This window comes from Balaenoptera musculus, chromosome 1 (genome assembly GCF_009873245.2).
Source record: "Balaenoptera musculus isolate JJ_BM4_2016_0621 chromosome 1, mBalMus1.pri.v3, whole genome shotgun sequence".
NCBI lineage: Eukaryota > Metazoa > Chordata > Mammalia > Artiodactyla > Balaenopteridae > Balaenoptera > Balaenoptera musculus.
The window spans coordinates 124,035,012-124,056,684 of record NC_045785.1 but is presented as its reverse complement, the minus strand read 5'-3'; the positions used below and the strand labels follow the sequence as shown (position 1 = coordinate 124,056,684).

The 21,673-nt window shown below is 34.4% G+C and overlaps 1 protein-coding gene across 10 annotated transcripts in view; it reads right to left on the bottom strand.

Moving 5' to 3' along the window:
- The window catches only part of DCAF6 (DDB1 and CUL4 associated factor 6), a 162,891-nt gene that overhangs the window by 30,041 nt on the left and 111,177 nt on the right, over positions 1–21,673 (bottom strand). For 3 of the 10 annotated variants that reach the window (XM_036852880.1, XM_036852905.1, XM_036852920.1), the window contains 5 exons: positions 19,035–19,152; positions 14,379–14,494; positions 13,112–13,198; positions 12,550–12,877; positions 7,459–7,500 (listed from right to left, as the gene is read on the bottom strand). In XM_036852880.1, coding sequence (XP_036708775.1) covers positions 7,459–7,500; positions 12,550–12,877; positions 13,112–13,198; positions 14,379–14,494; positions 19,035–19,152 — 691 coding nt within the window. The remainder of the gene's footprint in view (positions 1–7,458; positions 7,501–12,549; positions 12,878–13,111; positions 13,199–14,378; positions 14,495–19,034; positions 19,153–21,673) is intronic. The other 7 variants (XM_036852887.1, XM_036852913.1, XM_036852935.1 and 4 more) reach the window with 3 other exon arrangements.

Sequence of the window (21,673 nt, the reverse complement as noted above, 5' to 3'; positions counted from 1 at the left end):
AAAATGAAAAATGTCTTTTATTTTTACTTAAAACCGAAAGAAACTTTTTAGCCAACTCAATACTAATTAGTAGGTATGCTTTTGGAGTAGCTCATGATTTTGGAATGTTATGGAAGCAATGTGGCTTCCTTACTTCCGGTGGACATAAAATTTTAAAATGGCCCCATGTTCAGAAATGATGAATACAATACTCTTACCTCCCACTTTCAGCTATTATTAAGATTCTGGGGCATTCTAAACTTGACTCTCTGGAAGCTAAGGGAAATCACCTTGCCGATACTTCTGAAAGGAAGGCTGCCCTTAAAGGAACCAACAGTAGCCAAACCACTGTCATAGTCCAAAGGGATATTTCCCCAAATGATAATTTAGAAAAACTGGCTAGAGAATCCCAACAATTGGCCTCAGAAAAGGGAAAACAAGATTGGAAATTCAACAATTGTTGGTGTGATAAAAAAGAGAAAGCTCTGGTTTGGACCAAGTAAGAACCCAGTTTTACCCTGGAGTCTAAAATTCCCACTTCTCACCACTGTACACGCACTAAACCATTAACCTACTAAAAAAATGTTAGTCTTCATGAATCAGTATTGATGGGGAAACATTAATAAGGCTGCAAAAAGTGCCTATCTCACTTGTCCCACTTTTCCAAAGTACAACCCAGGGAAGCCTGTTCATACTGTTCCCAGACATTTTAAACCGCCTAATGGACCATTAGAGATCCAGCAAATGGATTTCACACAATTTACTCCATCTAATGGATATAAATATGTTTTAGTTATGGTCTGTATGTTTTCACACTGGACCAAAGCCTTCCCTTGCAGACAGGCTACTGCCTCTTCTGTGGATAAATTTCTTTTGGAAAAGATTATCCCTACCTGGGGAAATCCTCCTTAACTTCACAGTGATTGCCCAGGTGCTTCAAAATGTCTGTGCTGTTTGGATAGTTTTACAACACTATTACTGTTCTCACCACCCTCAATCCTCTGGTTTAGTCGAACGCACTACTGGTATTAAGATTCAGTTGGCAAAATTTGTAAAGGCCCTCCAAATACCTTGGCCAAAAGCACTGCGGCTGGTCCTTCTAAATTTCAGGTCCGCCCCTTTTGGAACTCATAAACGCTTAGCCTTTGAGATAGACACAAAATGCCCAATGCACTTGGCTTCTGCTTCTTTTGACCTAACACTGATAAAAGGAGAGATACTCTAATATTGCAAAAGCCTAATTGCTTCTATTAAAAATAATGTTTTGGGAATTCCCTGGTGGTCCAGTGGTTAGGACTCCATGCTTCCACTGGAGGGGGACCGAGTTTGATCCCTGGTCAGGGAACTAAGATCCTGCAAGCCACGCAGTGCGGCCAAAAAAAAAAAAAAAAAAAAAAATTTTGACAGAGCCATCTTTTCACAGTGCGCCCTTGGGAGATGAAAACTTGAAGCATCACACCTTGCAATCTGGAAATTTTGTCTTTTAAAAACGACACTTCCAGATGAACTCTCTTCAACCTTGCTGGAAAGGCCCCTATCGAGTACTGCTAACCAACCCTTGTTCTGCCAAACTCCCAAGGAATAGACTCTTAGATTCACATGAGACACCTAAAGAAAGCACCAAACCCTGACTGGACCTGCACATAATCTGGTGACCTGAAAGAAAAGATTTCCTGGAACTGAAGCAGATGACATCTGATGAAACAGTTTTCCCAAGATATCCAGAACAGGCTTGTTGGAAGTTTGTTGCTAAACCTTTGATGATGACATAATGCTTCAGGTGATCTCCAATGTCTATGATCTTGATAACATATGGACTTTAGACAAAAAGTACCTTAGAGTTTTCCCTCCTATCCCTCCTTCCTTGTTACTCAAATGTGACCTTAATAGGTTTCTAATCTGTGCACTTTCCCTCCAATGTGAGACGCTACACCCAGCAAAAGTCCTTCATGATACTGAAGGACAAAAAGCTAAAACTAGAAAACCTGACTCTTGATCAGCAATGCTTTCAGAGAAAGGTCTTGATCAAAAGGGGGAAATGTTAAAAATTAAAACACAGAAATTTGAATTAAATACAGTTGGGAGTTTGGAAGGGGGAGATCTCATGTCCTGCGACCACAGCAGAGCCCAATAGGAAGAAGGAAGACATCTCTTCTTTCCTGAAAAAGACTCAGCCAATGAAAAGCCATACTCTTTATTTACCACAGCCCTCTCACCTTCCTTTTCCTCTCTATGAAAGCATTATCCTTCCCTTGCGGGAGTGGGGTGGGGGAGGGGGAGACACCTGTGTGTAGCTCATCATGGTTGCAGACTCCAAACTGCAATTCTCTGACTGATCCCAAATAAACACATCTTTGCTAGAGAAATATCTAGCAGTCTATTTGTTTCAGGTCAACACTGGAAACAACCTAAATGCCTATTAACAGGAAAAAGGATAAATTATGGTATAGTCGTACAATAACTTACAATACAGCAGTAAAGCTGATTGAGCAACAGCTGTACATAACAGTATGGATCAATCTTAGTAACATTGTTGACTGGAAAAAAAGATAGCAAGTCCCATTTATAGTGAGATATCCTTTTTTATAAAGTTCAAAAGTGGGTAAAATAAATTAAATAATACATTGTTTTTGCATTTATGTCTGGTAATTATCTGGTAATTCTTTGTTTTTTAAAGCAAGGCACGATACACATAACATTCAGGAGAATGATTGCCACTGGTATAGTGGGCAGGGGGACAGAATGGGGAGGAGTATAGGTAGATCTAAGGTACTAGCAGTTTTCTAGTTCTTGGGTTGGTTGGTGGGTTCATGGGTATTTATTACATTAATAAATAATAAAGAAAATGAGCTAACCATGAATCAACAATGACAGTGTGTCACAAACCAAGAATTATAAAAATACAGTTCTCCCTTTCCTCGGATTAGGCCCTTAATAATCCCATTGCCTATGCAAGGCTCTATCACTGCAATCACTGTGTTGTAATTATTTATGCATGTCTGTGTACCTCACTGAACTGACAGCTCAGAGAGGATGTGTCTTCATTATCCTTATATCACCAGCATCCACCACAGTGTCTGGTTCATATAGTTTATTGTATTAACTAATCAATACAAAACTGATTATCCAGGAATTTCAAAGTAAAAACATCTCAAAGTATTAGCTATTATTTTATTTTGAAAATAGCATTTAATAGATGGGAAGAAAAGACAGTGAATCTGAAGGAAGGACATTTGACCTAAGAAAATAAAACCTAGATTCCTGACTTTACATTTTGATCCTTTTCTCTTCCCTGAGTCTTTGTATTTTATTTTTAATACTTCATATTCTAGAAAATTCTGTTTCTACAATGGTCAGCAAAATTTCTTAAGATGTCTCCAAGCTCAAATTAGAAAGTTACATCAATCAGAAAGAGTCTATAAGCCTTATTTTTTAAAAAAAGATATTAAACTGGCACATTTAGTAGTTAAAAAAACAACTAGGCCAAACTACAAAAAGACATTCTTAAATAGCACTAAAAATATAAAGTGAATTACTTTGCCTATTGTTTTCAACATGGTAAAAAAATCCTTTTATAAAACATATTTACATATAGCTAGAATTGGAAATTCCCTGGCGGTCCAGTGCTTAGGACTCTGCGCCTCCAGTGCAGGGGGCATGTGTTCCATCCCTGGTCAAGGAACTAAGATTCCCCATGCCAGGTGGTGTAGCCAAAAAACAACAACAACAAAACATATAGCTAGAGTGGTAAAATTAATCAATACTATTGATATTATTAAAATAGCTTGTAAAAGAACAAAATATTAGGGTAGAAAAAGATGGCTTAATCAAAGATTAAATCCTTCCATCTTTAAATAAGTTGAGTTTGCAGACTTCCCTGGTGGCACAGTGGTTAAGAATCTGACTGCCAATGCAAGGGACACGGGTTCAAGCCCTGGTCCGGGAAGATCCCACATGCCACGGAGCAACTAATCTCGTGCGCCACAGCTACTGACTGAGCCTGCGCTCTAGAGCCCACGAGCCACAACTACTGAGCCTGCGTGCCACAGCTACTGAAGCCCGCGTGCCTAGAGTCCGTGCTCCGCAACAAAGAGAAGCCAGTGCAGCGAGAAGCCCGCACACCGCAAAGAAGAGCGGCCCCTGCTCGCCGCAACTAGAGAAAAGCCCACGCGCAGCAACGAAGACCCAACGCAGCCAAAAAATAAATAAATAAATAAATAAAAATAAGTTGAGTTTGCATTTATTTACAAAACTTGAGATTGACTTTTTCCATTCAAAGATCAAAATATTAGGTTTTTATAAGCATACGGATGCTATTCCCAATCCCTACCTCTTCCCCTGCCCCCTGCAACAGAAGAGTTTCTGTAATAAATATTTCTCTATTTTCAGAACAGCTATAAGACTTTGGGACGAGAACCAAGTTGCTATGGTATGTGTCAAAGAAACATTCCCTAGGCAAAAGATATTAAAACAAAAGAATAAGTTAAATTCTACTTACTTATGCCTCACTGAATATGCTCATTTTAACTCTAGATACCAGTATACGAAGTTCAATTCTCTTAATTTATACTATATATACATTTTTCTCATATTAACTTAGTGGTTTTTAGAAAGAAAACCTCATTGACTTGAGTCTTCAAATTTAGAGTTTGTGATTATTCCGAGTTAAGCTCAAATTTACCTTTAAATTATCAATTAAAAAAAAGTTTGTTGGCCAAATGAATCTATGAATAGAAATTTAGAAAAGATATGTTATTTGTGTTTCTAAAAATAATACTTTTAAGCTCTTTAAAGCACTTGTTTATAGTAAAAGCCATGTTAGTGTTACTAAGTCATCTACTGTCACCAACAAGGTCTCTGGATTGGAATTTCAGTCATTTCAACACATACCTTTTACAAGTCTCTGAAATAAGAGAGGTGGATGAGTTGCTAGAGAATCTTGCTGTTTCTAGTCCTTTTGTGTCTGGGTGGTGGTGGGGGTGCAGATTGTATTCTTTGCCTCAAAATGTGTTAGTCAATAAAAATAAAGGATAGCAGGCCTGATTCTGCTACCTCTAAAGAGAACTTGACCTTTGTAATGTTTCCTCCATTGTTCTGCCTGTCTGAGACACTGAACCCTGATGTACCTGCTTGCCTAGACAGTCTGTACAAATAATGTGATTCATGGTGAACACCTACTTTCCTTCAGGGTCTGTAATTTAGGGGGTTGTGGCTGGGTGCAGAGGGTGCCTATATGATCAGCCCCAATAAAACTGCTGGATTTCGAGTCTTAATTAAGCAGGCTTCTCTGGGCAGAAACACTACACAAGTGTTAACTGCATTTTATCACTGGAAGAATGAGCACACTGTATGGACCACACTGGGTGGGAGAATGTTGGAAGCTTATGCTTGGATTCTTCCAGATTCCATCTGATGTGTTTTTCCCTTGTCCTAATAAACTATAGCCATGATTACAAGTGACTCTTAGTTCTGTGAGTCTTTCTAGCAAGTCATCAAATGTGTGGGAATGTTGTCAGACTCCTAAAAAAGTAATTCATAGCTTTTCATTTATTTCAAATTTTAGGAAGCAGAGGAAGAAGACAATAAGCCAGATTATCTAGGGAAATATGAATAAAAATTTAGTTAGCTATAGTTTTAGATAAAAAGGTGTCTTCTTTGTCAACTTTTATTTATGTATTCATGTATGTAGTATGCTGGCCTTAAAGGTGCTTACATCTTACACAGGGAAACATATACACACATATACACAATAAAGTGTTACAGGTAGCATAACAGATACATATAGAGGCACACAGAGGGTATGTTCAGTCCTACTTGGGATTATGCAATGTATAGCCAGGAAAAATTTTTAAAAAAGAGCAGCTTAAGATGCATGTTGAGGGGACTTCCCTGGTGGTCCAGTGGTTAAGAATCCGCCTTCCAATGCAGGGGATACGGGTTGGATCCCTGGTCGGGGAACCAAGATCCCACATGCCACGGGGCAACTAAGCCTGCATGCCGCAACTAGAGAGCCTGCACGCCACAACTACTGAGCCCGCATGCTCTGGAGCCCACACGCCACAACTAGAGAGAAGCCCATGTGCCGCAACTAAGACCCGACGCAGCCAAAAATCAATCAATAAATAAATATTAAAAAAAAAAAAAAGAAAGATGCATGTTGAAAGTTGAGGTGGCCAAAATGATGATGATGGTGATGGTAAAAGGAGGTCATTTCAGTTAGAGGGCACAGAGTAAGATATGGAGGCATAAGGTGTATTCAGAGACATTCCGAATATGGCTGATGTAGAGAATATGAGCAATTCTTGGCAATAGCCATAACACAGAATGCCTGCCACTTCAACGTTTTAGCTTTTCTATAACTCATTTAGAGCGACATGGTACTTTTAGGTTGCAATCTTCACTGTAAAAGTAGAAATTGGCTTTGAGTGTTTAGGATGCAGGGTATAAATCAGAAAATCCAAAAGCCCTGAAACAAATTCCATTCTACTATTATTTAATTAGAAAGTGATAATTACCAACAGACTAATTTACAAAAAGTTACTCCAAAGATACCTTAATGTTAAAAAAGTCTATAAACACCAGCACAAAAGCAAAAGCAATTTTGAGATGTTTATATGAGAATCCTTGTGAGAATGGGACGTAACCAGGGATTTCTATGTAGCTACAATATTTTTGGCTTATTTCATCATTTCTGTATTCCCCATGAGGAACTCTACTAATTTTACATTTCTGATTGTTGCTATATATTACGTTTTATATTCCACTTTGTTTTAGAAACATATGATAAATAACAGACATGTGTCACTAGAATTAGGTACAAGGTCGATTTTGTCAGTAACCCAGGTTTTGGGTAAATGAATAATGGAACTGAGGTTCACTTTAAAGTTACATTTAAAAATGTACCCCTTTGTTAGTCTTCAAATTACAGAAGTGTTTGAGAGTTACGTATCACTTGACGTGTGATACTAAGTTACTAACCAATTTATGAGAAAACTGCTTTCTTTAAAAAAATCAGAATCTTAAACCTATGCACAGAATTAGACTCAAGTCCATTTTTTGTTACTGATCTCAAGGAAAAGGAGTATTTTTGAATAATACCAAAAAGTTGCTAATTGTTACCTCCAATCAAGTTCTAGAAAAACATAAGTTGCATTCTTCAACAAAATAGCCAAAGCAAGTAACTAATAGTTAAAATACATCCTTTCAGATTATAGTTACTTTATCATATGACACACTTGAAGTGAACATCAATTATATCTGCACACAGGAAATTTCTTTTCATTCTATTCCCATGCAGTGCATGCAGCTAAATATAGTTTGTGAAAAGCAACCCGCTTTATAATACTTAGCACATAGAGTTCAGTTAAGTTCAAAGAAGTATTAACTGTTAATAGGAAAGGTGGTTAGCTGTGGAAAAAGAGGACCTGGCAAATTCATTATAAAGAAAAAGTAAAATAATGAAGGAACATACTGAATTACCTCATTATTCTATCACCTATTGTTGTTCCTCTGATATTAAATCTAGTGAAGGGAACACAATAACTAAAGTCACTCACAAAGACTTCAAACAACCAAATATTTAAAGCATTAAGGCCACCACTTTCATCATTAATCATCTAAATCTAAAATACTTTTGTTTCCCTTTGTAACTTAGGGTATTATGTGAGAATATGTCATTCAACTAAATGTGTATGAGGAAATTAAGGAAACAGAAACACTCATTGAAGATAGAAGGAAGACATTGCACTTAATCCCTTTTATCTTTTAAAAAAATTAGAACCTAACCCTGTTAGGTTCAGATTCATATTATCAATACCCTCCACTGGAACACACTAGCTCCCCAGGGCTGAGTTGCCCTTTGGGAACTAAATAATTAAGCCCTGAGCTGACTCATTTGTCCTAACTATAAGACTGTATAACCAGCAAGCAAAGAATAACAGAGCTTTTAACTCCCTAGGAGTTCAGTTCTTTCTCTGTGATTACTTTTCCTCTGCAATTTTAATAAAGAATAAACTTGAATCACTAGAAATACTGAAAGAGTGATTATAATGATGACTAAATAGATGATAGCAAATTTACAGTATGCAAAGAATTTTGGCTTTAAAAATGAAGGCCATGTTCCATAGAGTCCAGAGTAGGTAAATGGAACCAAATTTCTATGCAAATAAATATTTGTTTAAAAAGTAACAGGCAATATAGGGTTAATATCTTTAATCTTTACATAAAAAATCTTTACAGCATCTTAATTGAGTCTACTAACTAAAAACTATTCAAGACTATGTGAGAACTTCTTCAGGAAGCTTACTTAGATACTTGTCTCTTTTTAGAGAGCAAAAAACCTCTTGGGTTTGGCAAGAGGAAGAGTTATCAGCCAGGCCATCATTCCGTTTACTAGAAGATGGATTTGGCGCTGTGAAAACAGTTTACATGAAGACCATCTAAATAATAAACCTGACCACTTTCCTTTCATTCCAAGGGCACCTGTTTATGTTTCTAAATCCAATATATAAAATCACTAAGAGAAACACATACTACTTTCATTTATTGCTTTTTTTATACCATATTAGAAAGTGTATGTTTGATTAATTATTTCTTTCTTCAATTTAGTTTCCATTTAATGTTCTGTGTTCCTGCTGTAGACAAAGTTAAAGGGGACCAAACGTGGTGATTCATAGATTTCACTGTTTTAAAGTTTGGTTACCTGTCAACAGAGGCATTCTACCATACACTATAGCTTGGTTTCTCTCTATAAGACTTATTTTTGCTATAAAGCAGGGATCAGCGAACTATGGCTCTTGGGGCAAATCTGGCCAGCTGCCTGTTATTGTAATGGCCCATAGGAGAATAACAGTTTTTACATTTGTAAATGGTTACATTTTTTAAATGATTATAGAAGTGCCTAGATAACTGCCTCCATTTTGCCTCTTGGCCAACAAAACCTAAAATATTTATTATCTGGCTTTTTAGGAAAAAGTCTGTTGACCTCTGCTATAGAGAGTCCCAGTTATATTTATACCGAGACTAGCTATAGTTAATGAGCAGAGCATTCCATTTTAAAATACCTACGTTAGTTGTTAAGGCCTTTATTTTCTAAGACATTTCCTTCTCATGCTTGTTCTCGGCTCAAAAATGAAAACCTGGGTCATATTTATGTAACCAAATTATAAGAATGCAAATCTTTATTAAAAAATCATAACTTTGTGTTGCAAAGAACTGTTTTGATATTTTTATTAAATGTGTTGAAAATGGCTTAGCTATAAACTTTTTAGGTTTCATTTAAAAAATTAAATGTGTGGCAAAAAAATTATGAGATCCACTATGTAATTCTTCATACAAATTGAAGTACAGATCTAAGTATATGCTCTTTTACCATTTTCAATTTTGGAAACATCTCTAGCCTAACCAAACTAATCTTGACTGGGTTTCTTAATGACCTTTAAGACATGCATCCTTTTAGTTGGGCATTTCATCCAAGTGTGAAATGTTTCCTTAGATTCTAAGAACCAAGTGGTATTTTTACAGTAGAGCTTTGAAATTCTTTGTCCCTTTGGAAATAGAAATTCTCAAAATTCATATGCCTATTTATAAGCTGGTAAATTATTCTTTTCATGTTCTGAAGAAGCAAAATTTCTTAAACTTTCTCTCTTTAGAATAAAAGTCAACATACCCATTCCTCCAAATTTAGAAGTAAGATAAACGGGCAGTTTTCTGAAGGATGAACAGCCCTTAGAAAGGTACAGAAATGAAAAGTACATTTTATATAGGTAGTTCAAGATTTAATCAAGATGGTGCTCAGGAAGTTAGGAACTATCAAAATTATTTAGAGAAAAGTCAGAAGGAAGATTTTCCACCATTTACAAATTTTTGGTAAATAGCTAGGAAAGAATAATGCAAATTTCAAAGGAAAACTGATGTAACTGCGAAACAGTCACTATAATCACTTTAGCATTACCTCAGTACGCACAACTTTGTGTGTGTATATACACACATATATACATATATAATATTGTATTTATTTCATATATTTATTAAAACTGTTTTCCATGTTCTTATAAATGGCTTGTGTATCTGTCTTCTCTTTTCAGTAAATTAACTTTCTCAATGGGAAGAATTTTATTATTCTTCTGTTACTACTACTATGTCCTATAGAATAAAACAAAATAATATAGAGGACAAACTAAGGTTAAATACCTAAACTGAGTGTACAGAATATTAAATAATATTTAGTTTAAAAACCAAAAAAAGCAGGGAAGCAAATGTAGACCCAGAGGTGGTTTCAAATCTGGACCTAACCATGAGAGCGTGAATTCAAGAGTACGTGCGTGAAGTGGGGGCACTTCCAGGTTGCTGTCCCTGATCATCTCTCCTCTAAAAGAGTCTGCTAGTCTAGTTCAGCACCTGGGTTTCTTGGGTCAGTGAAGCTATCAGATGCCAATTTTGTGGCAGATCCAAAGCTCAGGAGAATCCCTAAAACATATAAATCATCTAGGTATTATGAAAATGATAAGTAAGTGATAACACTCTATAGAAAGATACTATCATTTCTAGTCAGATAACCAAAATAAGGACAGTATGCTGCAAGACATTTTGCATTCTCTAGGACCCACTCTCCCCACAAATCCTCCTTTCTCATTCACGTTACACTACTGTGTAAAAAAAAAAAAAATCTCCTTAGGTCTACAACATACAAAATCCCTGCTTAGCACCTCAGTTTCCTCAGCTATAATGCAGGCTAGGTAAAAGTGTTAAATAATTAGCCTAAAAAGAAGATGCTAAATAATTATGATTTTTTGAAAGTGTCTAATATTTACCAAAAATATATGATTTCTTATTTAAACAAACAGACCTGGTAAGTGACATGGTGCATTTTACTAGAAGTTGATACTTAAATTTTATTTTCCATTATGACCGTAGTATCACTTTAAGCTATGTAAGTACAGAAAAAAACCAAGGACATATGTTTGCTTACATAATTAGAAAGCCATAAATTTACGAACTTAAAATAATTATAGGCTCTAGCTCTCCACCCGGGGTTTCAGAAACCATCAACTTGATTTTCAAATTGTGCTATGCCTGCCAACCTTATCTGCCTACATCAAGCGGTAATAATATTGTAAGGGACTCCCTCTGGGTATGGAAAGAAATGAAACTAAGTTTTACTTGTCTAAAACATATACTAAGAATTTGAAGACTAATGTGTGGCAGGTAAACAGAAGATGTTTGATTAGTCTCTAAATACAAATATAAGCAAAGATTACTTCCTCTACATTTAAAAACAGGGTCATTGCAAAGTAAACACGTTGACCAATATGACTAAAGGAAGATACATATCTATCTTCATAGTTAAGAAAAGGCAGTTTCACTGAACTGCAAGCTACAATGTTCAGGAATTTTGCTTGTCCTCTTTTAGTCTTTATCCCTGTAGCCATTCTTATTGTAATTGCTTTTTAAAGTCTAAGTAGCTACACAGAATATCTTGGTTGTTTAATACACCTGTCATTTATTCAGTGCTTTCAATTTGAGACAAGTCCTTGGACTGATTGATTTTTTTCTAAATTTTGACAACAATTCTAGACAATCATAACCCCATTTTATAGATAAGGAAACTGAACCTTAAAGAGACATTAAGTAATTTGAATGATGAAGCAGCTAGTAAATGGTAAAACCAGAATATAAGTCATTATGCTCTTAATCATTATATAACATTGCCATATATTAATGGGAAATTAATCTTTTCACTTGACAGAAATGTCAGAATATTTTATAAAAAGCAGAACATTGAGCATAAAAGTATGTGAAATGGGTTCTTCATGCTTGGGTAAGCTAGGATTTTAAAGATAAAATTTTATTCTCTGGAAGAAGACAGAACTTACAATGAGATATGATGGCACTGATTATAGAAATAGTTTTAGAAAAGTATGGAATGCAATATACTTTAAAAGATTTACTTTATCTACTAAAAAAATAAAATATATCCTTATGAACACATAATATGAAAAATGGAAAAAGTATATGAACATATTAGCAATTTAATTCTTTACTGTAGTTATAATATTTGTTACTTGGTGTGATTTTTCATTTTTGAAATTGAGTTACTAAGTTTAGTAGAAGTCAGAGAAAACATACTGTTCTCAAAAAGAGAACTTTATCACACTACCTTAATCCAGGGTCAAGAGAAAAGCAGAAAAACTGAACATTAAAAAAACCCAAAAACTGATAAAGGCCAGGGTGTCTACAGGGCAATCTGACAACTAAATATAACCCTAACTTCATAAATAACCTGTTGGTCATTCTCAACATTCCTTTCTCTTGATCTGTAAATTGAGGACCAAGCCTTAGTGCTGAAGATACAGAGCAATGAGACATTTTATTCTCCTCTTAGTGCACAGTTTGCTCAAAGAATGTAATGTATGAAATCATTTATAATTTAGAAAATTCTATGAGTTTATATGACTGAGACACCCTTAGAGGAAGTAACTGTCAAAAATGGAGAAACTCCTTTATGTGACTTCAAACAAAGGCTTGTGAATTATACTCTTTATAGTTCATGTTAATTAAAAATTTACCAACCTATCACCAGGTCCTGCTCGATACCTCGCACCTGGGATCAGCACTGGGTCGTCATCACTGTCATCTGTGTCCTGGAGAGCAGAGTCCCTGGCCAATGTTTCCTCGTGAGCCAAAGGCCCAATGGCTTCTGGTTGTGATGGAGGTTCGGGATTGCTGGTACTCTGACTGGTGGCACTTTCAGTGCTAGTTTGATCTGAAGTTCCTGGTTCCTTGCCTTTTTCAGACAAAGTGGATTCTTCTGGAACCCCACAAGGGCTATCAAGATTGAAGTCATTCCTTTCTCCTGAACCGGAATCCAATGGCTCAAAAGTAAACTTATCTGATTGTGCTGTCAGAAAATAAGTAGTAACAATTGGTCATGTTGGCAACACTAATTATTTAATCTAACTTCAGAGCTGACACAGACAATTTCTAATATAAAGTCTAATCCCTCTATATGAAGGACAAAATTCCACAACACATCTATTTGGAAATGGTCTCTAACTCTGGAGAGACTAATACAGATTAAGGCTTCTTATTTTCCTATATGAAGGAATTATCTAAAAAGAACAAGACAACTCACCTATACCTATACTGTTCTGAACTGTGCTTTCTGCAGACGTACCTTCCTGAAGTGTTGTCACATCCTCTGATGATTCTTCAGGAGCTTCTGGGAATTAAACCAAATTATCATTAAATCCTAGTTTTTTTTTAGAAAAATAAACACCAATTTAATACTCCAGCTTTCCTATATATAAGTAGTTCTTAACCCTTTTTGGGTCGTAGAAACTTTTGACACTCAGATAAAACCTCGCCCTGCCAGTGTAATGCAAATACTATGTATGTACCCACAAAACTGTAAAACGCTATCAGGAAGAGATGTGCAATTCTGCCCACTGCCTCTTCCTAAAGCCTGTGTGTGGACCTTCATGAACTCTATGTGAAGAATCTCTGCTTTAGATTATCCCTCACAACTGACATTCCTCAATCTTGCTTTTTTTTCCTCTAAACTTCAGAGAATCTAAACTTAAAACTGAGTATTTTTCTGCCCTTTTGTCATGCATTTGGTCTAATTTGAACTATCATGAACAAACAGTAAAGTTAGCCCCACCATAAATTCTGTTTGGCCATTGAAAATACTTATTTCTAGATTTAATTCCAAGACCCATGAAGGATCAGTCTTTTTTGTTCCTAATTGGACATTTGCTTACCAGACAGTCATCTTATACATATTTTTATTCTTGTTAGCTCTGTTATACTGAGGTATGTATTCATTTAATGAAAAACAATTCATTTATTCCTTCATTTATCAAGTATGTACTGAAAATCTACTCTGTCCTAGGCTACACTAACCCCTAAATTTCATCTGATGATCACATAAAAATATTCTAGGAAAGGGTTCTAAAAACATACTCTAAATGGCACTTCTTGTATGAAACAGGATTTACTCATAACCTGTTTAAATTTTATCCCTTTTTTCCCTCCATAAACCACCTATACTCTTTGAAAAAACCATGATAGGTACTCTGTATTTCACTGCTAGGTATAAAAATGGTAAAGATAATTCAAACCAACATTTATATCTAACATACTGTCAGTACGATGACCATCTATCTTGGCCACTGTGTCCACAGAGGGGAACTGTGCTTTACTGTGATGCCCCATCTTAAATGCTTAAGGTCCTTACCTTTTGCATTTGTTATTTGTTTATCAACAGCAGTAACTGGACTATTACGGCAAAAGTAATTGATTAAAAACAAGAAACAAAACTGTAGCACTGAGGTATCAGAAAAATAGGTAAACATCCAACACTGGGTTTTGTCATGCCAAAAACAAAATTAACACCTTACTTGCTTCATTCTCTCCTTCTAATGGTTGCGTGGAGCTCTGTGGGACCAAGGATTCCTCCTGATCCTCAGATTTGCAGTGGCTCCCATTTCCTCTAGAACTTGAGGCAGTACTGCTCCTACCATCAAGACAAGATAAGTGATCCCACCAAGAAGTTAATAAACATGAACTTTTAGGATAATTTTTATATTTTACAACTAGAGAGTTGATCAAAAAACTTGACTACAAATAAAATACAGGATTTATTATTTTAATAGTACTTGAAAAACATCACTTTAAAAAGTCTAGGTGATTATTCTAATCTACTTTAATATTTAAAAAGAGATTTAAAAATATGAAAGGACCGCTTCTTCACTGGTTTGATGCTTCTACGACCTGATATATATTTTTACAAGTCTCTCTATTGAATTTTAACTTAATTATATAATCTCTCTTCTTGTTCTCACTACAGATGGTTCACCACATTCAAATTCTTAATGATTTTACAGACTGTGATCATAGGCCCTTTTAGACTTTGTTGTTCTAGGCTACTTTTAAATTAATACTTGAAAAGAGGCCTGGAAATTTCTTTGGTCTTTGAACTGCCCTCTGGACCACTGGACCACTGCCAGTTCTAGATTGTTGTTCAAATATGGCAAGTGATTGAGCACCACGGTTTTGTAAAAGGATAATGTTTTCTGTTTTAGTTTTAATACCTACCTGATGATGATCCTAATTCTGTTAGAATTTTTAGCTAGAGCAGAATACCAGACCAATTTAAATAAATAATTTTCAATGAACATTCTGTGACAAATCATGACATATGTGTAAGAAGGGGGATTGAGTGAGAAGGAAAATAGAGGAAAATGTATAACAATCTGACTAAGATTAAAATTAAATTCACAGAAATGCAACAATTTCTTAAATTTAGTATAGATGTGAACAAGAAAAAGAAACTGAACAGCTACAGTAACTTAAAAAACGTTAATTATAGACAAACAGCAGTGACTCAATAAACAATGCAAATTATCATGGAACTTTTGTCAAAATTTTATAAAAACCTTTTTAGGCTAATTGCAGAAGTCAATTTGATTTTTTTAAAAGGGCATCCATATATAATATAGTTTTAAGAAAAATGTATATCTACATGGGTATATGAGCAGAGAAAAATGTCAGAAAGGATATTCACCAATGTTAAATGTCATCTCAGTAGGATTACTGTAAGTGATTCTTTTTTCAATTTCTCTCTAGATTCTGATTTTTTTGCAATGAACATGTATTTCTTTTTAGCCAGAAAGAAATGCATAGCAATTTTGGTAAAGAGAAGCCAATGTGATATACAAATCTTTTTTTTTTTTCCATTGAGAAAGCTATGATACAGGCTTAAATAAAATGCTCAGTGTAGAATAGTTATGATAATTAAAACATTATGGCATTGATGTAGGAATACAGAGCCATTAGTGGAAAAGACAAAGTAATCAAGTAAATACATTTAGCATGTGTTAATATGGCATTTTAAATCACAGATAAATGACTAGATTGCTCAATAAATGGTACTGGGACAAAGGAAAAGCCATGTAGAAAAATTGAGCTATAAGCTCTACATCATACTTTATGGTAAAATAAATTGTAAAAGGATTAAACATATTTTTGATATAAAATCACAGAACTATAAGAGGAAAACAAGAAGAAACTTTTCCCCTAATCCTGGGAAGGACAAGGAGTATTAGCTCACAGGCTGAAACCATAAAGCGAAACTACCATAAGTAAACTGAAAGACAAACAACAAACTGGGGAAAATATCTGCAACAAATGAAAGACAAATGATATTATCCTCACTTAATTCTATAATATATAGCTCTCATAAATCAATAAGAAAAAGATAAACACCACAGTAAAAAACTGGGCAAAGGATCTGAAAGGCAATTTATTAAAGATGACAATTGTAGCTAACAATTATTTAAAGCCTATCACGTGCTAGTCAACGTGCTACGTGCTATGTACTTTTTCTGCATGTTCTCATTAAATCTTCCCAACAAAGTCTGAAGTAGGTTCTATTAAATATGCCCTTTTTCAGATGAGAAAACTGATATTTAGAGAGGTTCAACAGCTAGTCAGGTTCAGAGCCCAAGCTCTTGGTCAGTGTGCTCTATTGCCTTATCTGGATCAAAGAAACTAAAATAAAAGCAAGACACTGTGCTGGCATAGATGAAAAAGACTGCATACTCTTTTGAAATTTTTTTTTTTACAATGAATACAGAATACTTTCATAATCAGAAAAAAGCTAATTACCTTTTTGATAAAGAAATAAGAGAATATAATTCATGGTCAGTTTTTAAAGAAGGAAAAGTAGCATTCAAAAGAAGAGTGGGACTAAAGATGTTTGGTTAAAAAATGTTCAGATGAGATTGTTTGTAAGATATCAGTCCCTTCTGTACAGAAACATGAGAATAGAAAAGACTTAAGAATAACTATGACAATCTTCTGTGATCTTAAATCATGTACTAAGAAAAAGGGCCATAGATATCATTATTTTTAAAAGTTGAGGTCAAACACTAGAGTTCATAAAGAAATTCTATTAACTGTACCTTCAAATACATATCTAGAATCCAATCTCTTCTTACTACCTCCACTGCTCCTATCCTGGTCCAAGACACCACTACCTCTCACCTTGCTTACTGCCAAAGCCTTTTAACTGGTCTCCCAGCTTCTACCTAAGGCCTATTCTCTACACAGCAACCAGAGATATCCTTTATCCTTTTAAAGACCCTTCTCACTTACCTGGCTGACCTTATCTGTTACTACTCTCTCCTCTGGTCACTCTACTCCAGCTACATTGGGTTTTTTTAAAAGATCCTTGAACATACTAAGACTGCTCCTGCTTCAGAGGCATTGTACTGGCTTTCTCTCTGCCTAGAATGCTCTTTCCCCAGATATGTGCATGGCTCACTCCTTCTTACCCTTCAAATTGTCCAAATGTCATCTTCTCAATGATGCCTACCCTTTCCCTAGGTCTCCCAAACATCTTTACCTGTCTTATTTTCTTTCACAGCACTTAATACCATCTAACATACTATACAATTCACTTATTATGTTTATTGTCTGCCTCCCATACCTAGAAGGTAAGCTCCAATAGGGCAGAGATTTTTTTGTCTATTTTTTTCACTGATGCATTCCCAGTGTCTAGAACAGTCTTTGGGATGTAGAAAGGTATTCAATAATATGCGAAAATCTTATTTAATCAAAGAGTTTAATATTTAAAAACACACAGAAACACAAATGAAACCAGTGAATTGGAATAAATATCATATATCAACATATAATTAATTATATATTAATAAACAATATATAACTATATTATATATTATTTATAAGCAATATTATATATTATACTAACATAATATATAATAATATACAATTAAATATGTTAATATAATAATATATTAATTATATAGGATAATTAATATATTGGGTATTAAATGATTAATATAATCACCCTGTATTAGTCACATATAATTATATTAATATATAATTAATTATATATTAAGAAAGATTGTATTATCTATATATTAATTTATATAATAATAGTAATAAATTCAAATACAAAATTTTGGGTGCTGTCTCTCTCACACAAAATGCAATGAGACAGTGGCAAAGAATTTAAGAAGCTCACATAACTAGATTTTTTTTTTAATGTAAGATTTAACTAGATTAAATGAGCAATAAATATAATCAGAAATGTCATTTAAAAGAATCTATACAACTATTAAATAAAGTTCAAACTCACCAGTAATAAATTAAATAAAAATAAAAATTATTTAAAAATCAAATATATGTTACAAATAAATGAATATATTGATATTGAACATTGGCCTGGAGACAGCAAAACATGTACTTTCATATGCTGCTGGGAGAAATGTAATAACAGATTATCCTTTTGAAAATAATTTTGTAATATGTTTCAATCTAGATATAGTTTATTTCTGGAAAAATATCCCAAATCAATAACCTTAAAGGTAGGAAAAAGCTTGTAAACAAAGATATTCATTATACTTTTATTTGGTAAAAATAAACAAATAAATTCACTGCCTAATTAAAGGGAAATGGTTAAGTAAAACTATGGTACATCCACTTGATGGAATCTATTATACAGCTGATAAAATAATACTTATGAAAACTAAGTAGTATTGTGGGAATATTTACTATAAAGTTAACTCAAATAAATGTAGGGGAGAACTGAATATATTAGGTATGATTAAAATCATGTTTTAAAACTCAAACCAAAAATATATGTTTATATACACATACACATACCTTTTACATAGGACCAAGACTGCAAAAAGCTCCAAAACGTTAGGTTTATTAATTTTTGCACTAGTGGTCTATTGGTGATTGATTATTTTTATCTTTTGCATTTTCTATCAGAAGAAATATCCCAGGACCAGCAATATTAGTATCACCTGGGAAGTTTTTAGAAATGCAAATTCTCTGACTCCATCTCAGACTCTGAGAGTGGGGTCTAGTAATTGTTTTAACAAGCTCTCCAAGTGATCCTGAAGAACACTAAAGTTTGAGAACCAATGTATTATTGCAAAACAAAGATGATGAGGTGCTAAAAATAATATCTAATACAATCCTACAAAATGGCTAAGAACATCTTCACAAAAATATTAACTTACCATTCATCTGTAAAGTTCAGTTTTATTGTGCTTGTAGTTGTTCCTTCTGTGCTGTAGTGCAAACTTAAAACTGGTTCACCTGTCCCTGGTTTGGGGCTCAGCTTTTCATTATTGTTATCTGAAAATTGTGTTTAAAACATTTGAAAAAATTCTCTGAAACCAATAAAAAGATGACATTTCCTAAAATTTATAAAACTTAAATTAGGTTGTCCTTGTCATAACTCTTTCTCACATCTATTATGGTTCTCACTTAAAGTTCAAAGCAAGTGTTATAGAAACACTCTATATTTCAAAAGTGGCACTGCATCATTTTCTAGCTTTGTGTACATGACTCCCTTTGATTCAGATGAAAATCACACACATTTGAGAACCATATTTAGTTTTTAGGGAATCAAAGAATATTAACATGCAATGACATACTTTATAAACTTGGTACTTTTATTTAATGGAACGCTCAGGATCTTTTTCTTCAGTTGCTAGAGCATCAAGAATAACTATCATTGGCTCCTTCAGAAACACTGAGAAGTAAGATGCAAGGGCTCCAAAAGAAGTTGTTTAGTAAAAACTTTGCTGCAATTAAATGCTATCAAATTCTTTCTGTTCTTTCAAATTCATAGACTTACAATCTAGGGAGGGATTACAGCCTGTACACTCTTGGGAAGGAGGCGGGAGAAGAAAATTTATTGTGCTCTGTTATTTTCTAAAACTCTATGTTATAAGATCGTACGTTTTGGTATAATTCCATCCTCTTCTCCTGACTAATCTTGCAAGAAATTTGTTTTCTAAATTATGGAAAGGCAATTCCACCTGCAGAGTCTATAGGTGATAATCATAATATACATCCACCTCAACATACAAAATCTTTGTAAAATGGTAAATAAGAATCAAGAAACGCTACAGAAATGGATACAAACCACTTTGAAGTCACCTCTCCCCTCCCCCCCAAAAGGAGTACATGGATATTCGAAGACAAATTTGAATAGGGCTTTAGATTTTTTTTCTTTTTATGATGAATAACAGCTTGGGGGAACATTAAAATGTATAAGCAATAAAAACTGCTATATAATCAAACATGTAACATTTCTGCCAGTCGCTTGCAGAAAGGAAACTCTTCTGTGTCATAATTGTTTTCTCGATACAAGTTCAAGGACTTGATATAACAGTACTAAAAATAAGCTTTCTGTCTTGAAAACAGTATTAACAAAAGCATTAAAAACTTAATGAAATCAAAATTACTTAGGATTTTTGGTTTATACTGCAATGAAGGACATATCTTTTTGCATTCCTCTTGAAGACGGTGGAGCACTTCCTAAAAGAGAATCTGATAGAAACTCTGCTCTAGCTTTTATCCTGTGAGAGGACAATTAACAAGACTTAAAAATACAGAACTGTAGCAGAAAGGAAAAAGGATTCTCCCCAAGAGATGAGAAGCCAAGCTGATAAAACTCAGGATTATCAATTCTTGTGTCTTCTTCACTTCTAACTCCTGAGAAATCCTCTCCTGTAACATTAATTGCTATTTGAAAATAAAAGTATGAATCAATTATAAAGCTGGCCTACCAAATTATAAATTCACTTTGTTTCTGTACTACTTTTGTTATGATTATGTCCTTGATATAAACAGCTGCTGGAAAAAAAGTTAACAATCCATTACGACTTTCAAAGATTCGATATTACATTCAATGTTTTAGAGGAGGTATTTTACTAAATGGCATTCTGATAAAATAACTGAATTAACATACCTTTAACTTACATAAAATTATCAAGAACGGGATTTTTTTTTCTTTGGCCGCGCCGCATGATTTGTGGGATCTTAGTTCCCCAACCAGGGATTGAACCTGATCCCTCGGCAATGAATGCCAGAGTCCTAACCACTGGACCACCAGGGAGTTCCTGAACAGGACTTTTAAAATATCTGTCCTATCCTTGACAATCTTTGAAAAATTTGCTGTTAGTCATTTGTCCACATATAGTTTTCCCTTATTCTTTAGTTATGTTGCTAAAATTTCTGTCCCACTGCTGCCAAAACCACAGTCATCCTTAGGGATCTGGAATTGGTGAAGATAGCTGAAAGACTGAATGAATGATCAAGGAAACTAAGAGGTAGAACTGGGGCTACTTCTTTCATTATCTCTCACAACATTTTGTAAAGTGCTTTGTTATTATTTTTCTTTTAAAGTAGAGAAGAAATAGGGGAAAAAAAAAGCAGGTGTGAGAAAATTGTAGGGTTAAATTTCATAGATCTACCTTGGTTATGGGAGCATAAGTTTTAAGAAGCCATTTAACACCTGAAACTAACAAACACAACACTGTAAATCAACTATACTCCAATAAAAATTTAAAAATAGAAGCCATTTAAATGCTGTATCAAAACTTCCTTTTTGAGTAAAATTAGAGGCAGCTATAGATATTTGCATGCTATGACTAAAGGAATATAGTAGACAAATAGCTAGCCGTTAAGAGGTCAAAATGGTGTAGAAAATATCTACCAGCCTCCAAGAGCACCCCCAACCTCCAAAAGCAAGAAGCTTCCTGAGATGATCAATGTTAATTCAAACCTTCTTCCGAGGTTATCTACTACCAAGTTATTATTTAATCTCTCTGGAATATAGTAAAAATCATGTAAAACACAGTAGTAC